We start from the raw sequence: 20,082 nt of genomic DNA on the forward strand, positions 1-20,082 counted from the left end.
AGCAGGTTTCCCAGTGTCCATGGGAGGTAAAGATGTAACTGACATTTTGGGCCTGAGCCCTTCTTCAAGGTGCGAGTGAAAAGCAGACAGGCAACTGAATTAAAAGGCTAGGAAGAACGAAGGAAAGTGCAGTGGGGGTGGGGGGGGGAAACAGACCAACAAACAAGGTGCTTCAAACAGCAACCTCTTTCAAGCGGGCGTTAATTGTTCCAGTGCCCAAGAAGAGTGTGGTAACCTGCCTAAATGACTCACGTCAATGGTGATGAAGTGTTTTGAAAGGCTGGTGTTGAAGCATATCAGCTCCTGTCTGAGCAGCAACATGGATCTGTTCCAATTCGCCTATGGTAGCAATAGGAGTGGATGCCATCTCACTGGCTCTACACAAAGCCCTGGAACATCTGGACAGCAAAGATGCATTCATCAGGATGCTCTTTATCAACTGCTGTTATGCCCAAACCAGCAGCAAAGAGAAGACACACTTCAATAGGTTAAATTTTAACTCTATATTTTTTTTAACAATGAACAAATGTAGTGTTTTTTCCAAATTAACCCACTTTAGTACAGAACTAAATTAATTTTCAATGTGTGTATGTGTGTGTGTGGGGTGTGTGTGTGTGTAAAAACCCCTGACAATACTGTCTGTGCCCAATACTTCAAAATACAAAGGAAACAAACTCTAAAAACCCCAAAATTGCTCAGTCCTGTCAGGAAAGTCAGTCAAAGCAAAAACAAAACCATCCTCAAAGTTACTTCTTCAAAGTCATGTTCAAAGTCCAAAGTTCAGTTCTTTGACTGAATAATGAGAAGGACACCCAAAACCCAAACGCTGAAGATGACAAGAGGGTGTGGCTTGCAACTCCTCCATAAGCCTTGGCACAAGGGGCTTTCCAAACGGCCCTTTCACTAGAAGATGTTGTGACTTCCTCTGTCACAAAAGTCACATTCTTAGAAAAAAATTAGAAAAACATCATGGTAACAGATGGTGGGGGAAAATAAATGGGTTAAGGCTGGGATTAGTGTAATGAATCATCAATAGTCATTAGGAACCCAGCACCTGAGGGACGCATTTCCTCACCATATCTCAATGAGCAGACGTTTGTGTTTGAAAGTCATGAATTTTAAAGCAGAGGGATAAAAAGTCTGTGATGTTTTCCCATTTGCCAAACAGGATTGTGGAAAATAAAATAGATGTATGTAAACAGGATCTAAGGAAGAAAGCAAGAAACCAATTTTCATAGTTTAATGAACTTGTCCTCGATTCTGATTGAGACAATACAGAAAATGACATTGTTATAAGACTTTGATTTTCAATTAATGGTCACCAACCGAAAATACTAACTGCATCAGACCTGGTTCAAGTAAGCCAAGTATTTCTATTTTTACAGCTCTGCTGTGGAAACTCAGTCCTATCTGGGCCAGCAATGCATGTACAAGACACCCTAAAAATTGAATAAAGTGGTACCAAAGAGTTAAACAGGAGATTGTGGGAATGCTGTCTCAAGACTACCTAAAGCTACTGATTTTAAACTCTGACTCTCAGCAAATTAGAACCGAAAATAAAACCTTGGCAAGAAAAGAGGAAGGCGCAGAGCTTGTGAAGACTGCGGTCATCGAAGTCCAGGGATGAGTTGGAGCAAGGGTGGGGGGCTGTGTGAAGCCATAAAGCAATGATGCAATCATTTCAAAGGTTCAAATTTCTATTTACAAATATTTGTAAGGGTAGAATGGACCTGCACGAGGGATTAAAAAAATTACCCAGCTCTTCCTATCTACAAACTTGAGGATGATACAGCAGGAGATGTGTGGAAGGAAGCAACAGATCCTCAAAGCCACAATACATCCCTCCCTGAAATAGCTGGGGAAAGAGATGCTGAGCAGCCAGGAATCCCTGCAGATGATTCTCAGCGCAAGTGCTCAGATAAACCTCCAACACAATGAGCCTAGAAGAGGAATCTTGACAGAGAGTAGTAAATCACAAAAACTACATGGTTGAAGTAAAAGGGCAAAATGCTGGAGAAGGTCAGCAGGTCCTTTATGTAGCAAAGGTAGAGATACATAACCGACGTTTTGGACTTGAGCCCTTCATCAAGGTATGAGGAGATGCTGGCACACTCATACACTAGACGCCTGTACATAGTTGGGGATAGATTTAGTGTTAAGGATAGTGTAAAAGACTATAGTTTAAGAGTATGGGGAGGGTGGGTGGCAAACGCAGGAGAAGATGGAGGGAGGGGGACAGCGGCAACGAGGGGGAGGAAGGATGGCTGGGTGGGTGGAGGGGAGAAATGGAAAGAGAGGAGAGGGAGGGGAAAGAAAAGGTGAGTAGATTTAGTAGAAAGCAGAAAAGTCGATGTTAATGCCCCCTGGCTGGACCCAGAGGGAAAATGAGGGGTTGTTCCTCCAATCTGCGGGTGGTCTGTGAAATAAAGTGCTTCATTTTGATTGCAACTAACAGGGAAGGTAACTTGAAGAGACTGCTTCATTTTTTTGTGTTGTAATTCTTTATTTATCGCACTATGAACCAGATCAACCAATATATTTACAGATGCATCTCTTTAAATATTCATAGTGACATTTTCTCTTTTTTTCCCCCCATCCCTCCCTTCCCCATTCCCACCCCCCTCCAAAAACAGTAAATATTAGACATACAAAATATAATAAAACAATATCTTTATACAAAAGGAAGACGTATCATCTACTTATTCACATTAAATCTGATCGTATTTATCTTATCATTTTTGGTGGTGGTGGTCCTAGGCCTGCTCTTTCTTTTATGTTCCCCCATATACGGTTCCCAGGTTTTTTCAAACATTGTAACTTTATCTTTTAAATTATATGTGATTTTTTTTTCAATGGAATACACTTAAACTTGGTTATATATTCCATTAATGTTTATAGTCATATGGTCCAAGGTGGCCATCTTATATCTTTATTTTCACTTCTTTTCCGCCTCTTCACCATCTCCATCCCCTTTTTTATTTCCATTACTGTTTTTTAAAGTTTTCCTTTTTAATCTCAAGATATGTCAACGCATTTAAGACATGAAATACCCCAACAATCCCCACAAGCAATAACGCTTTAACCCCAAATGAACCTCCCCTCCTTGGATTGCCTCCTGTCCCTTGATGGCAACCACAACTCCCCTTTCCATTCGGTTTGTGAACTTACTCGCAAGTGTCAACCGATTTCACAGTGACCATTATTCTCCTCCCCCCCCCCCCCAAGAACACTATTTTCCTATACTTATAACAAAGCTCTCTTTCTCTCTCTCTTTTCCCCTTCTCTTATACATCTTTAAATCTTTATATATACATTATCTTTATATTTTTACATATTTTTGTATATTTTCTTGCCAGTCATCCTTCTCCTCCTCTCTTCTCCTGTCCTGCAAATGTACAGCAAATTCTTGGGCTTTCTTTGGGCCGGAGAACAGTCTATTCTGTTTCCCAGGAATAAATACTTTGAGTACTGCTGGATGTCTTAATATAAAGTTATACCCTTTCTTCCATAAGATTGTTTTCGCCGTGTTGAATTCCTTCCTCTTCTTTAAAAGTTTGAAGCTTACGTCCGGGTAAAAATATATTTTTTGTCCCTTATATTCCAACGGCTAATTGTCTTCTCTAACTTTCTTTCTTGCCTGCTCCAGTATGTTTTCTCTTATCGTATATCTAAAAAATTTTACCAATATGGATCTCGGTTTTTGATGTGGTGGCGGTTTTGGTACTAGCGCTCGATGCGCCCTTTCAATTACTATTTCTTCATGTGAATCTGTCATTCCCAGCACCTTCGGGATCCATCCTTTTATAAATTCCTCCATATCTTTCATATCCTTCATACCCTTCTTTGCCTTCTTTCAGGCCAACTATTTTTATGATGTTTCACCTACTGTAGTTTCCCAATACGTCAATTTTTTGTGAGAATAAATCTTGTGTCTCTTTAATTTTTTTTCTGCTCTCTTCCAACTTCCCTCTTAAATCATTTATCTCCATTTCTACAGCAGCTTCTCATTCCTCCACATTTTCAACTCTTTTCCCTATTTCAGTCATGACCAACTCTAAGCTCTGTCTTCAGCTCTTTTCATTTTTCTTTTGATTGAACTAAATTCTAATGATGGCCATTCTTTTAATGACCTCATTTGTTCTTCGAAAAAGGCTTCATCTAAACTTTGTCCTTCTATTTTACCTGCTTCTTCTTTGCTTTGAAATTCTTGGTCTTCTTCCTCCTCTTCTTCAGTGTCTGTATCGATGTCTGTGTCATCTTCTTCTCTTCTCTGTATCTGTGTATTTTCATCCTTCTCTGGTGAGCTGCTTCTGTATCCTTGCTGGGCCTCCAGCTGCTGTGTCTCCTGTTGTTGGGCCTCCTGTTGCAGGTTGACCCGTTGTTGGGCCTCCTTGCAGGACGTCCCCCTGTCGGTTGCCTCACTGCCACTCACCCTCTTCCAGCCTTTCATTCTCTTTCTCACCGCTCTTCTTTTCTTCTTTCTTGTTTACTTCCCCCAGCCGAACGCCCCGATACGGGGCATCTCTCAGCTGGTCGCTCTGCAGCTGGCTGCTCCTCAGCTGAGTCCCCCTCCCGTCGGCGTTAACCTTTTCTTTTACTTGCACACTGCACATGCGCAATTCTTTGCATTTTTGGAGTCCACATGTTGAGAGGACACCGGTCCTCTGGGGACTCACCAACACCGGAGATCTGCCGCTCCTCTCCACGGTGGCTCTCTGCTCCGACGTGAAGGTAAGGCCTTCTTTCTTCTCCAGTGATTTTCCTTCTTCCCATTTCTCTGTTATTCTTACTTTTTCTCTTTTGGGTGCCATCTTCTGTCTCTTCTCTGTAACTTTATCTTTCTCTTGTATTTTATGTTTATTGAGCTCTGCTTTTTCACACTTTTTTTTCTTTTCTCTGGAGAGGGCTGGTTCCACACGACCAGCCACTACTCCATCACGTGACTCCCCTGACCGCTTCATTTTAAGCGTGACTAGCAGTTGTTACTTGGAGAGACCGGTGCCAGGGTCTTGGAGGCTTCGTGGAGGCTGCCCAGTTCAAGTCTTGCCTACAAAAGGATCAGGAGTTTTGTGACCACAGCTCATGTGGATGACATTTCTTCAAAGGCAACGCAAGAAGCCATAACTCCAGCCTTCCCATCAGTCCATCATTAAATCTGGGCAAATTTCAAAGGCCTATGCTTCAACACTGAATTTAAAAGACTTAACTTTGAAGTAACTTTGTAGAGTTTGGCCTGGACTGTAATGGTTTGGGTATAATATATATGTATATACAAGGACTGCCTAAAGAAATCTCTTGGTGCCTGCCCCATTGACCACCGCCAGTGGGCTGATTTCACCTCAAACCATGCATCTTGGCGCCTCACAGTTCGGCGGGCAGCAACCTCCTTTGAAGAAGACCGCAGAGCCCACCTCACTGACAAAAGGCAAAGGAGGAAAAACCCAACACCCAACCCCAACCCACCAATTTTCCCCTGCAACCGCTGCAACCGTGTCTACCTGTCCCGCATCGGACTTGTCAGCCACAAATGAGCCTGCAGCTGACGTGGACATTACCCCTCCATAAATCTTCGTCCGCGAAGCCAAGCCAAAGAAAAGAAAAAAAAATACACACACACACTCATACACTAGACACCTGCGCATAGTTGGGGATAGATTTAGTATTAAGGATCATTTAAAAGATTAATAGTTTAAGAGTTAGAAATAAAATTTGTGTTTTAAAATGAAACACTGCCCATTGCTGCTCGTTACACGCAGTTCATAACAGTTACACACATTAAATTAGTATCAGAGCTGGTGAAGTTGAGAAGCAGTTATTACATTTTAAAATTCCAAGAAAAAAAATCACTTAACCGATCAGATTTTCGATTGCTTTTTATTGCAAGAATCAGGTTTTTAAGTTATTTACCCCCATTTTCCTGACATTATGCTCGGGAAGGACCTCGAGAGAGAGAAGTTCTTAATCACTGAAAACAACTCAACTTCCTGATTTTCAAGTGTGACTGTGTACATGTGATTTATCTCTCAACACTGTCACTTTCACGACGTTAAATGCGGCAAAAGATGATGATTTCAGCAGTGCGACAACCAGAAAATCCAGAGACTGGATTGTTCCTGTCTCAATGTCACCTGCACCCTGTCCCTGTCTCAATGTCACCTGCACCCTGTCCCTGTCACCTGTGCCCTGTCCGTCTCAATGTCACCTGCGCCCTGTCCCTGTCTCAATGTCACCTGCACCCTGTCCCTGTCTCAATGTCACCTGCACCCTGTCCCTGTCACCTGTGCCGTGTCCGTCTCAATGTCACCTGCGCCCTGTCCCACTGTCACCTGTGCCCCGTACCTGTCCCACTGTCACCTGTGCCCTGTCCGTCTCAATGTCACCTGTGCCCTGTCTCACTGTCACCTGTGTCCTGTCCATCTCAATGTCACCTGCGCCCTGTCCCACTGTCACCTGTGCCCTGTCCGTCTCAATGTCACCTGTGCCCTGTCTCACTGTCACCTGTGTCCTGTCCATCTCAATGTCACCTGCGCCCTGTCTCACTGTCACCTGTGTCCTGTCCGTCTCAATGTCACCTGTGCCCTGTCTCACTGTCACCTGTGTCCTGTCCATCTCAATGTCACCTGCGCCCTGTCCCACTGTCACCTGTGCCCTGTCCGTCTCAATGTCACCTGTGCCCTGTCTCACTGTCACCTGTGTCCTGTCCATCTCAATGTCACCTGCGCCCCGTCCCTGTCCCACTGTCACCTGCGCCCTGTCTCGATCTGACCATCAACCAAGTTGGGGTTCAGAAAAGCGCGATGTATTTCACTCACACGGACGAGAGAAAGGAAGAGAAGAATCCACTGATTTAAGAGAGCGTGAAATGAGCGTGGGGCAGAAACGCTGGCGGAGAGATGCACCCGGCTCTGTTACCTCGGCCCGCTGATAAATGCAATCCTGCCATGTCAAGAGTATGGAAGAGAAAGCTGCCCCTAATATCTCAGCTCTACAGGACTCGTTGGGATTGTATTGTCTCCTCGTGAAACTTGGATCCCGACCAGACTGCTCGAAAACTCCTGCCACACGAGAGCACGAACCTTGCAGAGCCCCGCGCGTTGCTCCCCATCCTGCAGCTTCACGAAGGCTCGGATCAGCTCCTGCTCGGTGTTCCCGTTCAGGGCCACGAACCTCTCCAGCATTTCCAAGATGCGCACCACCTTCGGGACCAGCCCCTCCACGGACTCCTTCCCGTAGCGCTCGATCAGCGTCTCCAGCTCGGTGCCGATGAGCTTGGCGATCTCGTACACATCATTCACCCCGAGTCTGCGGGCGTCTTTGTCGAGGCAAGAGTCGGCCTGGCTTTCCTCGTCCATACCGGAGGAGGACGTGACCCGGGAATGGAATGTGTCGGCCGGGGCGGGGGACCGAACGCGGCCTGGGAGTCGAGACCTTGGCGGGTGATTGACAGGCCGTGGCCCGGTGATTGACAGGTGGGGGGGGGGAGTTGTGTTAAATGTCCGAACAGTTCTCACGGCCGGTCCCCATTGGTGGCACCTTGGCTGCAGGGCCGATGTTATCCCGCTGCGGGCTGTGCCCGGGTTTGAGATCGCGCCCCCGTTTCCTCCTTGTTGCAATTCCCTCTGTGACGTCAACCTCAAAGGGTGACGTGCCGGTGAGGTTTGGACCAATCACGGACAAGTGCAACTGGCTACCTGTCTTGGACGCTCCGGCGAATGGGGATCAGTCGCTTTGGTTGGGCACGTTCTTTAAACTTTCTGCAGTGAGAAGTCAAGTGAATCGAATGGTTGGAGACTTCTCGTCAAAAGTCAACCCAGTCCGACAAAGGCAGGAGGAGATAGGTGGAGAAGGGAGGGCAGGAACAGAAGAGATTAAGGGGAGGGAGGGATGGCTGGGTAAAGGGAGGGAGGAGAACTGGAAGGGGGAAGAGATCAGGTTAGCAGAAACCGCTGAAGTCGATATTAATCTCATCTGGCTGGAAAGTGCCCAGATGGAAAATCAGGCGGTGTTGATGAGGAACTAGGCAGGAGGGAGATAGATCAGCTTTCTATCACAACAACCTTGCACTCAATGTTAGCAAAACCAAGGAGATGATTGTGGACTTCAGGAGGAAGTCCTCATTGAGGCGTCAGCAGTGGAGAGGGTCAAGAATTTCAAATTCCTGGATGTCAACATCTCTGAGGATCTCTCCTGGAGCCTCCATGTCAATTACAAAGAAGACTTGCCAGAAGCTATACTTTGCGCTTGTCACCAAAGACTCTCGAAAACTTCCACAGGTGAACTGTGAAGAACATTCTGGTTGGTTGCATTGCTGACTGGTATGCACAGGACAGGAAAAATCTCCAGAAGGTTGTTAACTCAGCCTACAACATCACAGGCACCAGTCTTCACTCCACTGAGGATATTTACAAGAGGCAGTGTGTTAAGAAAGCAGCCTCTATCCTCAAGGACACCCACCACCCAGGCCATGCCTTCTTCACTCTACTACCATAGGGAAAAAAGTATAGGAGCCGAAAGACAACCACTCAATGGCACAAGGACAGGTTCTTCCCTCTGCCATCAGATTTATGAATGAACAATGAGCCACAGACACGACCTCACTTTGTCTTTTTCTTGCACTATTTTATTTATTTTGTAATGTGGTTTATTGAACGTTTGCACTGTGTTGTTGCCGCCAAAAAAAAATAGCCTTGCTCTCAAATAGTTGCAGGTCCAAAATGGTGGCAGGTTGTTAAGCGGGGCTGAATCTATACTTTCCTTAGAATCATCTACTTTCACCTTGGTAGTGAACAACACACCGCCCCTGCCTCAGTTCATCTGCCACAGCAAACATGCCTTTGATATCTATAGACTTGACCATTGCAATGCTCCCTTGGCTGACCTCCTTTCCTCCACCTTCCATGAACTTCTTCCAAAACTGCTCAGACTAAAATTATTATGAAGTTTCTGTCCATTGGCATCAGTCTGTCCCCAAGCACTGACCTCCTTCTGCTCCATGACTAGTGTAGATCCATTCTAAATCTCCATTCTTGGGTTCAAACTCTTCCAAGGTGAGCTGCATGACTGGTTAATCTCCTCTGGTACTATATCCTCTGTGAGATTACCTCACTCCATCAATTCTATCCTCCAAGTGTCTTTGATATTGATTGATTTAACCACAGCAAATGCATTGACTTACATTTTGAGCCTTGGAATCACGTCCCTAAATCTCCACTTCTCTACCATTCAGCCCCTCAGCATGTTCTATCATTCCATTAGTTTACTTCAGCAGCACTTTCCTGCACTGACTGTTTGAAATCTAAAAACCTGATGATTTTTGTCTTGAATATATTTAAAAATTGAACCAGCGCAGTCCTTTCCAAGGACTCATCAGCAACTTTCAGAGTACTGAACAAATCACCCATCTACCATTGGCTTGTCCAATGTATAGGATGAGGCCTTGTGAACATTGAATGTCCACCAGCAGGTTAGAAGAGTGCAAGTCAATTACTGCTCACTTGGAACGACTGGTGGGTCCCTGGGTGATGGGAAGAGGAAGAACAGATGTTGCATCTCCTCTATCTGCATGAGAAAGTGGCACAGGATGGTTGGTGGAGCTAAAAGAGCAAACCAACGGTTATGAATTGGTGAAATCATTTTCTATTCAGCAGGAATTATGATCCATGATGTGGTCAATGCTGAGACTAAAGGAATGGAAAGTGAGGATAAGGAAATCCCACACTTGCTCCATTTGGGAAGACAGGGCCTGAATGCAAAGTTATGGGTGATTGGCTCCATCAGCTTTGGAAATTAAGGGCTAAGGTAAAAGAGAAGCAGCTCAAAGGTACATGGGTGGAAAGTCCCATCATTGGTGCGGATATGATGGAGATGAAGGAACTAGAGAATAGTATGGAATCCTCATAAGGGACAGGGTATTAGCCAGATAGGTGCGAGTCTGTGGACAGAATAGTTTGTCATTAATATACCAAAAGAATTTTAAAGGGTAGGAGGGAAAGGGGGTCTTTCTTCTTATCCCAGAAAAAAGGGAGTGACTATCTGAGCTTATCTGTTTCTTTTGGTACATCATTGATCTGGAGGAAGTCAGTGGAGATGAAAGTGATTCAATGTGAGAAGTAGTAAAGTCAGGTTTGTGAATGCAAGGGAACGAGCTGAACACTAAGAAGTGGAGGGGTCCTGGTGTGGGATAGAGGTGTAGAGAGATTTTACATCCTGGATAAAGATGGTTACCAACAACTCCCAAAGAGAACTGCAAAGCTGAATCCCTGGCAGTGTGAAAATATTATTTAACGTCATGAATGACACCATCTGGAAAAGTAAATGATTCACGTTGTTTCAAACTAATTGGTCCAGAATTGAAAGCGATACACCAGATATTGATAGTAAAAACACAATGCTGGAGAAACTCAGCAGGCCACACAGCGTACTTTACATTGTAAAGATATATAACCAATGTTTTGGGCCTGAGCCCTTATTCAAGTAATAAAGTGTGGATGGTTGCTTTTCTTTTCGACCCCCTTTGACAAGGCCCAGGGTAGTGTTCTATTCTTCAGCAAACGTAAGGAGTGGAGGACTCAGACTCTTTAGTTTCCTGGCACTCCTTCATTACTGACCAGCTTGGTGAAAGGTCCATCATCCCCATAGGAGAACCAGGAGCTCTTCAAACATTTAAATTCTCCAATGCTATCCGACATTCCCCCAATCTCAAAACAGTCCCTTCCTTGGCAGCAAGCATGACCCCCGTCAGCATTAAGCTATGTGATGTCCATCTACACGTTGCAACATATCGTGGTCTAATCAAACAGACATCTCCTCCACCCCTCAGGTGTTCAGCCAAATTCTTGTAAATTAAAGTTATATTAATGCATTTGATGTATTAATCAACACTAATCTAAACCAAAAAGACCCTCATCATATTCAGTCAGGGGTCTACCTACATACATTTCACTCATGCCTTTGATAAGGGGGTCTGAAATGTGGGTATAAAGTGCCTCCAGCATTGGGTTTCCACCTCATCCGTCTCAAGCAGAGCCATGTATTAGCAAAATAGTCCTCGACAGGCAGAGGCACCGCTGAGATTCGAACTCAGGATCTCCTGTTTACTAGACAGGCGCTTTAACCAACTAAGCCACGGCGCCAGCTGACTCGATACATTTCAATCGACACTTTTACGGCCTGGTTCATTTGTGTTTTTTTATATATAGATCAGTGAAGGGATGGAGAGGGTTTGCCTTTCTGGCTGCTTTTCTTTTTCGGTCAGAGGCCTTTGTGCCTGAGTTGGGGGAGAAGCTGCATTCTCGGTGCTACTTTAAATTAAAATACTAGCAAGAAGAGGCACCGCTGAGATTCGAACTCAGGATCTCCTGTTTACTAGACAGGCGCTTTAACCAACTAAGCCACGGCGCCAGCTAATGGGGCTTTCCAGGATCTCAGTGCAGGGTAAAGGCCACCCCTTTCCTGCCAGTGGGAGGTTTTTCAGGATATCTGGTTCTCCCCCCAAAAAATCTGATCTTGTAATTAATCTTTGCTCTTCCCTTGCAGGAACAATATCACTGGGAGTAACATCCTAAGGACGATGCACTAAATAAATGGAACAAAACAGCTCACATCCTCTCCTTTATTGACCATTTAAAGGATCCTGCTGGCTGGCGCCGTGGCTTAGTTGGTTAAAGCGCCTGTCTAGTAAACAGGAGATCCTGAGTTCGAATCTCAGCGGTGCCTCATCTTATTTTAATTACCACTCTATGCCAGATCAGACCAAAACTCCATTGAAAGCAACAGTATTTATTGTTGATCTGATCTGTTGGCAGTTTTCGAATTAAACTTGGTGAAATCAGGTTCTAACTAATTTGTTGGAGAGAAATTGCAGTTGAGAAGAGACGAAGGAGGATCGACCAAAGGCAAATAATTCCAATTAAACCATCAGCAAGTTTGAGGTGTTCCCTTTGACCTCAACGAGGCCTAGTTCTTACTCCAGGGTTCCCTTATTCGCAAGCTCCTTTCCCACTGCTAACACACAACAGTACAAAAACGGCTTCTTCCCCTCCGCCATCGGATTTCAGAATTGAAATGGATTTATGTTAATATTAATATTTAGGTTAAGCTATATTTCCCACGACTGTCTAGGTCAGGTAGTGGGTTTTGGAACAGGGTTGCACACGCCCACGCAATACATTCAGAAGGGAGGTCATCATTTAGAGTTGTGAGCCAGAGTGACGAAGGTCACGTAGTTTCCAGGAAATGAGACTGACCTCATTGTTGATGTAATGTCTCGATTGAGAAATATGTCCAATTCAGACCCAGTTCAGAAGTCAACATCTTGTGGGATTGGACCCTTGTGAAAGACAGGGTGGAATTACTCCTAATAAAAGGGGAATACAGAAATGTGGATTTCAAAAGGGAGACCATTTTCTGACTGCTTTTCTTTTGAAAATAAAGAGGGCGCCATCATCATGGAAGGAAAGTCTGTCACTCCAAGAAGAGGGAGTTGAAGATCACATGTGTGAGAGATTAAGAAGAAACCTCTTTCTGGAAAACAGGTCAACAAGATTTGAGAGTTTATGCAACAATTTAAATAACTAATTGCTGCGCATTTGCTTCGTGATTATTCTGAACCACAATGTAAAAGATCCTGAAGTTCAACAGGAAGTTTGAACCTGGACTTTAAAATTGACTTCTCAGACTCAAGTTTTAACTGAAATAGTTGAAACACACACACATGTAAATACATATACACATTGTGGAGTTAAAAAATTTTGTTATTAATTGTTTAATAAAAACGATTCTTTTGAATTTACCACTGCCTGGTGAATCTTCCATTGCTGTTCTTGTGTTAGATCTGACATGGATTAGTTCGTAATACATTCAAGCACAGACACTACCTTGCTTTCTCATCTTTTGCTGTAATTTATATATTTCTAAAAATTGATTTCTAACAATTTTTCTCCTGTAATGCTGCCACAAAACAACAAATTCTGATTCTACTCATCTCTCCCTACAGGTACAACCAGTGACTGCACATAAATGCTGGAGGAAAGGCTCAGGCCCGAAATGTCAGTTTACCTTCTATGGATGCTGTGAGAACCTGCTGAGTTCCTCCAGCATTTCTGTGTTTTGACTAGTGTTCGTAAACTTTGTATTTCTTTATATTCCAAGGAACTTGTACCATCTTCTCCAGTCTATGTAATAATGTACCTCAACCCAGGAGTTATTCTAGTAAATCTCTTTTCAGAAATGGGCACAACACTCTTATTCTGGTCAAAACTTCAGTCTTCGACACAATATTCAGGAAACCTTCTGCTTTCATTGGACATTTTCTTCTATCTTGAGATAATGTAATCGTATACTTGCTCTTTTCCCTGACATGAGCTGCCTCATGAGTCTAAGACCATTGAAGATCATTCAGGTCATCAGTTCTATGCTAGTTTCCATTTTATTTACCTTGAATTTACTCTCATCCCATTACCACTCGTCCCTTTCACACTGCCAACCCTCCCAGGAAGCAGGTAAACTTACCGGGCCTGCAGCACTCAGGAGCCTTTCCCACTGCACCGTGATTTATCTGGTTAGTCAGTAACCAGGGATTTCAGCAGGGGGGGGGTGTGACAACGCAAGAGTAGGTTGTGCTTTCACACCGCCATAAAGCAATTAGAGAGTTAACTCAGCTAGGCTCTGACAGTTCCAAAGTGCCAGAGCCAGGTTGGGATATTTCACACCGCCCAATTACCAGGAATGGACCTGCTAAATTAGCGGTTAATCCACATGGAATCAGCAGTGTGAAACGGGTGATTCATTCTCCTATCAGCCACCAGCACCAGGGATAATTTACATCACTTATTTATTTCACAGATAACATCCTTTTGGGTATGTATCATTGCTTTTTTTTAAAATCAGGCTTTAACAGGATGAACTGGCTTTTTTTCATTTTTCATTCCAGATTAGGTTTAAATAAAACACAACTATGCCTCGAGTCCTGTACAGGTCCTCCCCTATTTACATTTGTCCAACTTATGATTTTTTTAAAAGTTACGATGGTTTGAATTTGTACTTTCTATTTCGAATCCCTATCTGTTCCCGCGATATGCGGTGTGCTATTCTCTCATGATGCTGGGCGATGGTAGCCTCGGTGGTGAGTATCGTACAACAAATCTCAAACAGTTTTCATGCCCAGTGTGTTTTCAGCTGTGTATGTTGACCTTTTTTTTTCCCCAGTGTGAAATAAAGGATTCAAAATTTAATTATAAAAAACTGGTAGATGCGGTATTCTTTATTGACTTATGATGGGTTTGCCAGAACATAACCCCCATCGTAAATTGAAGAGTGTCTGTACATAAACATTTCTGCAGAGTGATCCGATGTGATAATCAGTTCCACATTCTCAACGTTTTGAGGAGTTGCTAGAAGACTTGAGAACAAATTCCAGGCAGAGCGTTACAGAGACTGATATTTTTTTTAAACTGAAAATAGACTTTATTCATATTACAAAAGAAAAAAGTCTCTTCCCACCATTAGCTTTGTATCCACACTTTTCTATCACTGTACATTGTTGTATCATTTCTATTTACACTGTGGCATCTTGTTATTATTCCACCCTGTTGTTTGAGGGATTTCCCCTCTGTCTTTGCCTCTCAATGTCTGGTAATGGAAAGAGTCTCGGCTGGTCCTTTCCCACAGAGCCATCACGTTGGCTGTATGAAGCCTCAGTCCACCCCTCAGCACATAGTACAGCCTGGAATGTGCAAGTTGGCAATATTCCCACACTGACATCTCCATCTGCTGAAAGATCAACAGGTTTCAGGCAGAGCAAAAAAATGCATCTTTAACCAAGTTCATGGTCTTCCAGCAGTTCTGGACGTCTGACCTGGTCGGTGTCTCTGAAATGCTGCTGCCGGGGATGAACTTGCATCCTTATCCAAGATTCTTAGCAAATATCCATTCTGCAGAGTTGTCAACTGTCTCCTCTCCACTGCACTCATCTTGGGGACAATGTTCTGCTGGGTCAAGAAGGGCTCCTCTCACTGCCACGGTGGGCATTGTTGATGAGGCATTCTGCCAGATGACCTGGGTGGTCTGCTCAGGGAACCACTCCACCATATCTGTCAAGTTCTCATCTCTCAGTGTCTTGTAGGATGTTCCGTGCTGACCACTGCCTGATGGCCTTGTGGTCAAAGGGGTTCACCTGGAAAAATTTTCTCACTGATGTGGCAAAGTCTGACTGACTGGGACATTGTGCAGCCACGAGCCCAGGCCCATCCTTCATGACACCTGGGACAGGTAGAACCTCAGCACATTAGCGGCACTTGGGGCCTTCATTCTTTGGTTGCACACAGAGCCTGATGGCAATCAATAGGAGTAACGGCCACATTGGGTACGCCTTTGCCCCCAATGTCTGGTGACGAATGTACAATCCAAGGTACAGACCTGTGTGATGTTAAACCTCAAGAGTGCCTGCCCTCAAGAAATCATTAAACACCATTCCACAAGCAAGAGAGTATAGTGAGGTTTTTAATCACAATTCTGATTGTCGAAATTTGGCTGTTGTTTTCTCTACTTATGGCAGTGGGATTGCACTTTGAAAAGTATTTCATTTGTTGTGTCTTCCAAGATATCCAAAAGTTGTGCAGGGAGATAATTAACTTCAAATTGATTGGCAACATTTCTTAATTAGCACATCTACTTAACACTCACACTCAGAGTTTTCATTGTTTGCCAGTTTCTGGGCAGAGGAACATTTGGAAAAGAAGGGTTTATGACTTCCAGTTCCTGGAAGTCTTAAAAAGTACTGAAAAACTCAACAAGCCAGGCAGTATCCATGCAAAACCATATACAACATTACTCTGGGTTGAAACACTGGACAAAAGCAAATAGCTTATCAGGCCTGATAACACCACCATAGGCACTAAGAAGGCTAAGTAGCCGTTCCAAAAGCAGAAGGAAACATTTCAAAAGGCTGATATTAAAGCTTCCAACATTTTAGAGGAGGACTAACCAGTGAGCAAACATAAATCATCACCATACAACTGCAATTCCCTTGTTCAGACAGCTGTCAAACGCTGGAACTCCCCTTTTAAGGCACAACTTAAAATTTGACACCTCACCTGGCCTCTTGTGAGAAAAGAGTGGAAAAACACTGGATTTCCCTTTCTGATGTTCCTGAAAAATGGCTCATTTTGCCTTTTGAGTTTCCAATTGCTTCTAAGTTGTGGCTCCAAAACTAGAAACTCAAGGCATCTGAATTTATTCACTTCATGATTGGGCATGCCATAGGTATAATTTAATGCTTTTTTCACAATGTTAATTTAGGCCAATTGAAACTCCTGGGTCAGAGGTGCTAACCCTTATTTTCATATAATTCCATTCAAACACTATTTCTCAAGTAAAAACATCTTGCATTACCAAACAAGTGTACCATAACTTTCTATTCAGAAAGCACAGTGAAACATTTCCCAGCCTGCAAGTTTATGAAGATGTTCATCCAATTATATTCCAAAATGTAAACACAAACTTTGATTTTAGTTAAAAATTTAAACTTTAATCCAAGAATTTCTAAACTACACATCATTTCACAAGAAAATTCAGTTTTAATACAGATAAACTAAATGTTTAAAATCGTTCCATTCTCTCTTTGCAGTTGCCAGAGTCGAAGGCAAATATTTAACAGAAAGTTGCCATCACTAGATACAAGCTGAACTTCTACGACGAATAGAATCTGAAATTGAATAGAGGCCATGAGCAGAATTTGTTGAATATCAACAGTACTCAATTTCCGTGATAAACGTGTGATTTTCTAGGAGTACATGTCTTCTCTGTCTGCGTTGTAGATCTCGCCTTCTTGCAATGAAGCAAAGTTCAGGAAGTGAGAGGGCCTGTGAACTTCATGGTAGAATTCTTTCGGGTTGGCCAAATGCAGCTCATATTTCATGTTGGGATCGTGTCGAACACCTAATTAAAAGTGAAATGTTTGATTTAGGCTACAGTGTGTTTGCAAAAAAAAAATCCTTACACTAAAATTATCTGATCACTTGAACAATGTTAGCTCGTTAAGAAAGGTTTGGCAATCTGGAGAGTGACCTAACCAAAAGCTAACAAAGACACACCAGCTCATAAATCCTTGAGGCTTTTTTTTAAATTGGTAAATGAACTATGTTCTATCTGCTGCAGATGCTCATGGACTTCAATGTTCACAAGATGGGTATAAGCATGAAGTCAAAGAAAGCTTTAAAATGGATGCCCTCATAACTATATCACATTTTAATTAGGATTGAAGTGCAACATATTGCTAACATTAAAAAAAACATCTGAATGTAATTTGGAAATGCATAACCTGTTGGTACAAAATACTATTTTCGTGAATTGGATAGATCAGTCTGTTCCACAAATTGGAAATGTTTGTGGTAGTTTCTAAAAATACTTATCTGAGAGCATTGGATTGTGCAGTTTTTGAACACACATTCCTGAAAAAAATTACGAACTTGTATACATTACATTTTAATGTACTGCACCTTACCAGCCAATTGCTTCACGTAAAACAAAGCAAAAAGCTTACTTTGGAATATACTTAATCATTTCAAACATCCAAAGATGCCTCTATAACAGCATAAGGCATCTGAGAAATGACACATTTGGTATAAGCAGACCTTAAAAAATATTTAACTTACAAGTTGGCGAGAACTTTTATTTTGTTGCATTGCTTTGAGAAAAGGAATTAATGAAAATAAAGACTTGAAGTATTTACCCATGAAATTGTAATTCCAGGAGCTCTGCCCAGGTACCATGAAGAAACCAAGGAATCTATCTGATAACAGCATCTGCACTCTTTCATAATGGGAGGGCAGATATCCTTTAGGGTTATTGCCTTTGTCTGTGTTCTGTCTACCCCACTCATAACCACTTGGAGTAAGTTTGTATGCCGTCAATGTGCAAGAACCTGGAGTAAAGCTATATAAAAGAAATATGAACAAGCATGTTTTATATTTTCCATTCAACATCTTGTAAAATTCTATCCAAACTAAAAATGGAGAGAATGAACTTCAGAAACTTTTCCAAAGTAACTGGATCAGATTTAAAGGTTCTGCCAACAATCACACAATGTATTTGCCCACAATAATTTTGTTTCTCAAGATCTCATCATCTGCCTTTTGAAAATAAATGCATTCAATTGTCTATTAAAAACTGAACTACATCTTTGTATTAGTTTACTTCAAAAAAAAATTAATATCTGAAATGATAACCTTTAAAATAGTAAATATTTTTAAGACAATGCAATTGTGAATCGTTAAACTTCCAACTCATTCAACATGAGGTAAATAGAATATACAAAGGTTTGACTTCATCCAAGCAGTTCACTGGAACAGGACATTATGTGAGAGTATAATCTGGAAATTATACTATTGCACATACTTCCTGCCAGTCTTGTGGAAAGAATGAAGCATAAACAAACCAAGAAATGTGGTTTTTGAAAATTTAAAGCTTAACAAATGTACATGAAGGACAGATGTTTAGGAACATTAATTCTAAAACTCATCCCAAATTTAAAGTCACATCAGTACAACAAAATTAATTTAAGGAAACAAAAAAAAGCTCCTTATTCCATTAAATTATATATACAAAATGTGAAAAAAAATTAATTAAAAATAAGAAGATTGAGTTTTCTATCACATGCAATATTTTACGAGTTTTAGGCCAATCTAGCTGAAAGAAAAATCAATATGATACTCAACCAAACATACAAGCAAACTTGGATCCTGTAAGCTGCAACGAGCACAGAGTCTATGAAAGATCAGGAAAATTTTAATATTCTAGAATTATGTTCCCATCAGCCTTTCCACATATTCTATGCAATTTATTTGCTGTGACCCAATCTATACCAGACATGAACAAAATTTCACCAATATGCAGTGACCAGTCAACGCACGCAAGAAACGCTGTTTCTTTTACCTGCATGTTATTATGATGGTCTTTTCTCCATCCCAGGAAGGGTTATCAGCCATTACTTTTGCATGGGTGGTGACATCTTGTGGCGATAACTGAGGAGACTCGTTTGGTTGAGTGTGAATCCAGCCAAGAGGCTCCATTTCCTGAAGAAATCATTTCCAATTGATATTGATCCAAATAAAATGTGTTTTCACCTTAACACATGATTCAAATATGAGCTAATTAAATATTTAAAACACTCCCAACTGAATGATCAATTATAAAACATGTGAGAGCAACCAAAACCCAAACATTAGGGGAGGAACCCATTAAAAAATTTAATGCAGGCAAGGCTTCCTACAAGATGTGTAATTTTGTGTACAGAATATCTTAACAGTCACACAGTGAAAATACAAAAATGTTAGCCTCAGAAGCACGTCACTTAATTTATATGATTTTGCATGTAGGAGCAATGGACCTCTGTACCTTTAGATACTCATGCTGCGGTAGTTGGTTAGGCAGATGCACAGTCTGATGGGTTCCCCACTGTGGCACCATAACAATGCACCTAATTTCCTTCACTTGGGGATTATCTGGAGGACTCACACCATACAGATATCCTGCAATCTATGAAAAGATACAGTTTAACTGCAGTTAACTCTTAATATAATCAATTCTAAATCATACTCAAAATTCAGGTCAACACTCATATGTTGTGTCACGCTTGGTAAATTCCTAAATATTACTCACACGAAACGTATCCTTCTCATTACATCTGTGCTATTAAAGGAACTAATAATAAGCTCCAGCATTAATGCTGGATATTCAAATTATCAGTTTTAATGTACATGAAATTCAACAAGAAGCCACATCCTGGCAATTCAAATGCTGAAAGGCATGGACAGAGTAAATATGGCAAGAATGTTTCCCCATGATAGGGAATTCTAGGACAAGAGGGCAGAATTTCAGAATAAAAGGGTGTCAATTTAAAACAGAAATAAGGAAAAACAGCTTTAGTCAGAGGATCGTGAGTCTGTGAAACTAGTTGCCACAGCCGGCTGTGGAAGCAATGTCGTTGAGTATATTTAAAGCAGAGATTGACAGGGACAGGTATACTCTACTTTTCAAAACTAGAGCGTTCGGAACCTTTTGAAAGCCAAAAAGGCAGAAGTGAAG

At 42.1% G+C, this 20,082-nt stretch overlaps 2 protein-coding genes, 1 long non-coding RNA gene and 3 other non-coding genes across 11 annotated transcripts in view; 1 reads left to right on the top strand and 5 right to left on the bottom strand.

Moving 5' to 3' along the window:
* Positions 1-7,617, bottom strand: part of rilp (Rab interacting lysosomal protein) — a 40,908-nt gene extending 33,291 nt beyond the window's left edge. For 3 of the 6 annotated variants that reach the window (XM_069910150.1, XM_069910153.1, XM_069910151.1), the window contains exon 1: positions 7,077-7,616. In XM_069910150.1, the coding sequence (XP_069766251.1) occupies positions 7,077-7,352 (276 nt within the window). In that variant the 5' untranslated portion in view covers positions 7,353-7,616. Of the gene's footprint in view, positions 1-7,076 lie in introns of all 6 variants that reach the window. The other 3 variants (XM_069910152.1, XM_069910149.1, XR_011348452.1) reach the window with 2 other exon arrangements.
* Positions 5,856-7,067, bottom strand: LOC138749160 (uncharacterized). Its single transcript, XR_011348458.1, has 2 exons — positions 6,717-7,067; positions 5,856-6,642 (listed from the first exon to the last, which is right to left on the bottom strand). It is a non-coding gene; the product is annotated as an uncharacterized lncRNA (long non-coding RNA).
* Positions 7,618-11,058: 3,441 nt separating the features above from the next.
* Positions 11,059-11,132, bottom strand: trnat-agu (transfer RNA threonine (anticodon AGU)). Its single transcript has one exon. It is a non-coding gene; the product is annotated as a tRNA-Thr (tRNA).
* A 194-nt stretch (positions 11,133-11,326) lies between these two features.
* trnat-agu (transfer RNA threonine (anticodon AGU)) lies at positions 11,327-11,400 on the bottom strand. Its single transcript has one exon. It is a non-coding gene; the product is annotated as a tRNA-Thr (tRNA).
* A 241-nt stretch (positions 11,401-11,641) lies between these two features.
* Positions 11,642-11,715, top strand: trnat-agu (transfer RNA threonine (anticodon AGU)). Its single transcript has one exon. It is a non-coding gene; the product is annotated as a tRNA-Thr (tRNA).
* Positions 11,716-16,498: 4,783 nt separating this feature from the next.
* Positions 16,499-20,082, bottom strand: part of LOC138749740 (pre-mRNA-processing-splicing factor 8-like) — a 28,689-nt gene continuing 25,105 nt past the window's right edge. The window contains exons 25-28 of the mRNA XM_069911539.1: positions 19,393-19,533; positions 18,931-19,070; positions 17,729-17,931; positions 16,499-16,935 (exon numbers count right to left, since the gene is read on the bottom strand). Of these exons, the coding sequence (XP_069767640.1) occupies positions 16,781-16,935; positions 17,729-17,931; positions 18,931-19,070; positions 19,393-19,533 (639 nt within the window). The 3' untranslated portion in view covers positions 16,499-16,780. The remainder of the gene's footprint in view (positions 16,936-17,728; positions 17,932-18,930; positions 19,071-19,392; positions 19,534-20,082) is intronic.

The sequence above is a fragment of the Narcine bancroftii genome, chromosome 14 (assembly GCF_036971445.1).
Source record: "Narcine bancroftii isolate sNarBan1 chromosome 14, sNarBan1.hap1, whole genome shotgun sequence".
Taxonomy (NCBI): domain Eukaryota; kingdom Metazoa; phylum Chordata; class Chondrichthyes; order Torpediniformes; family Narcinidae; genus Narcine; species Narcine bancroftii.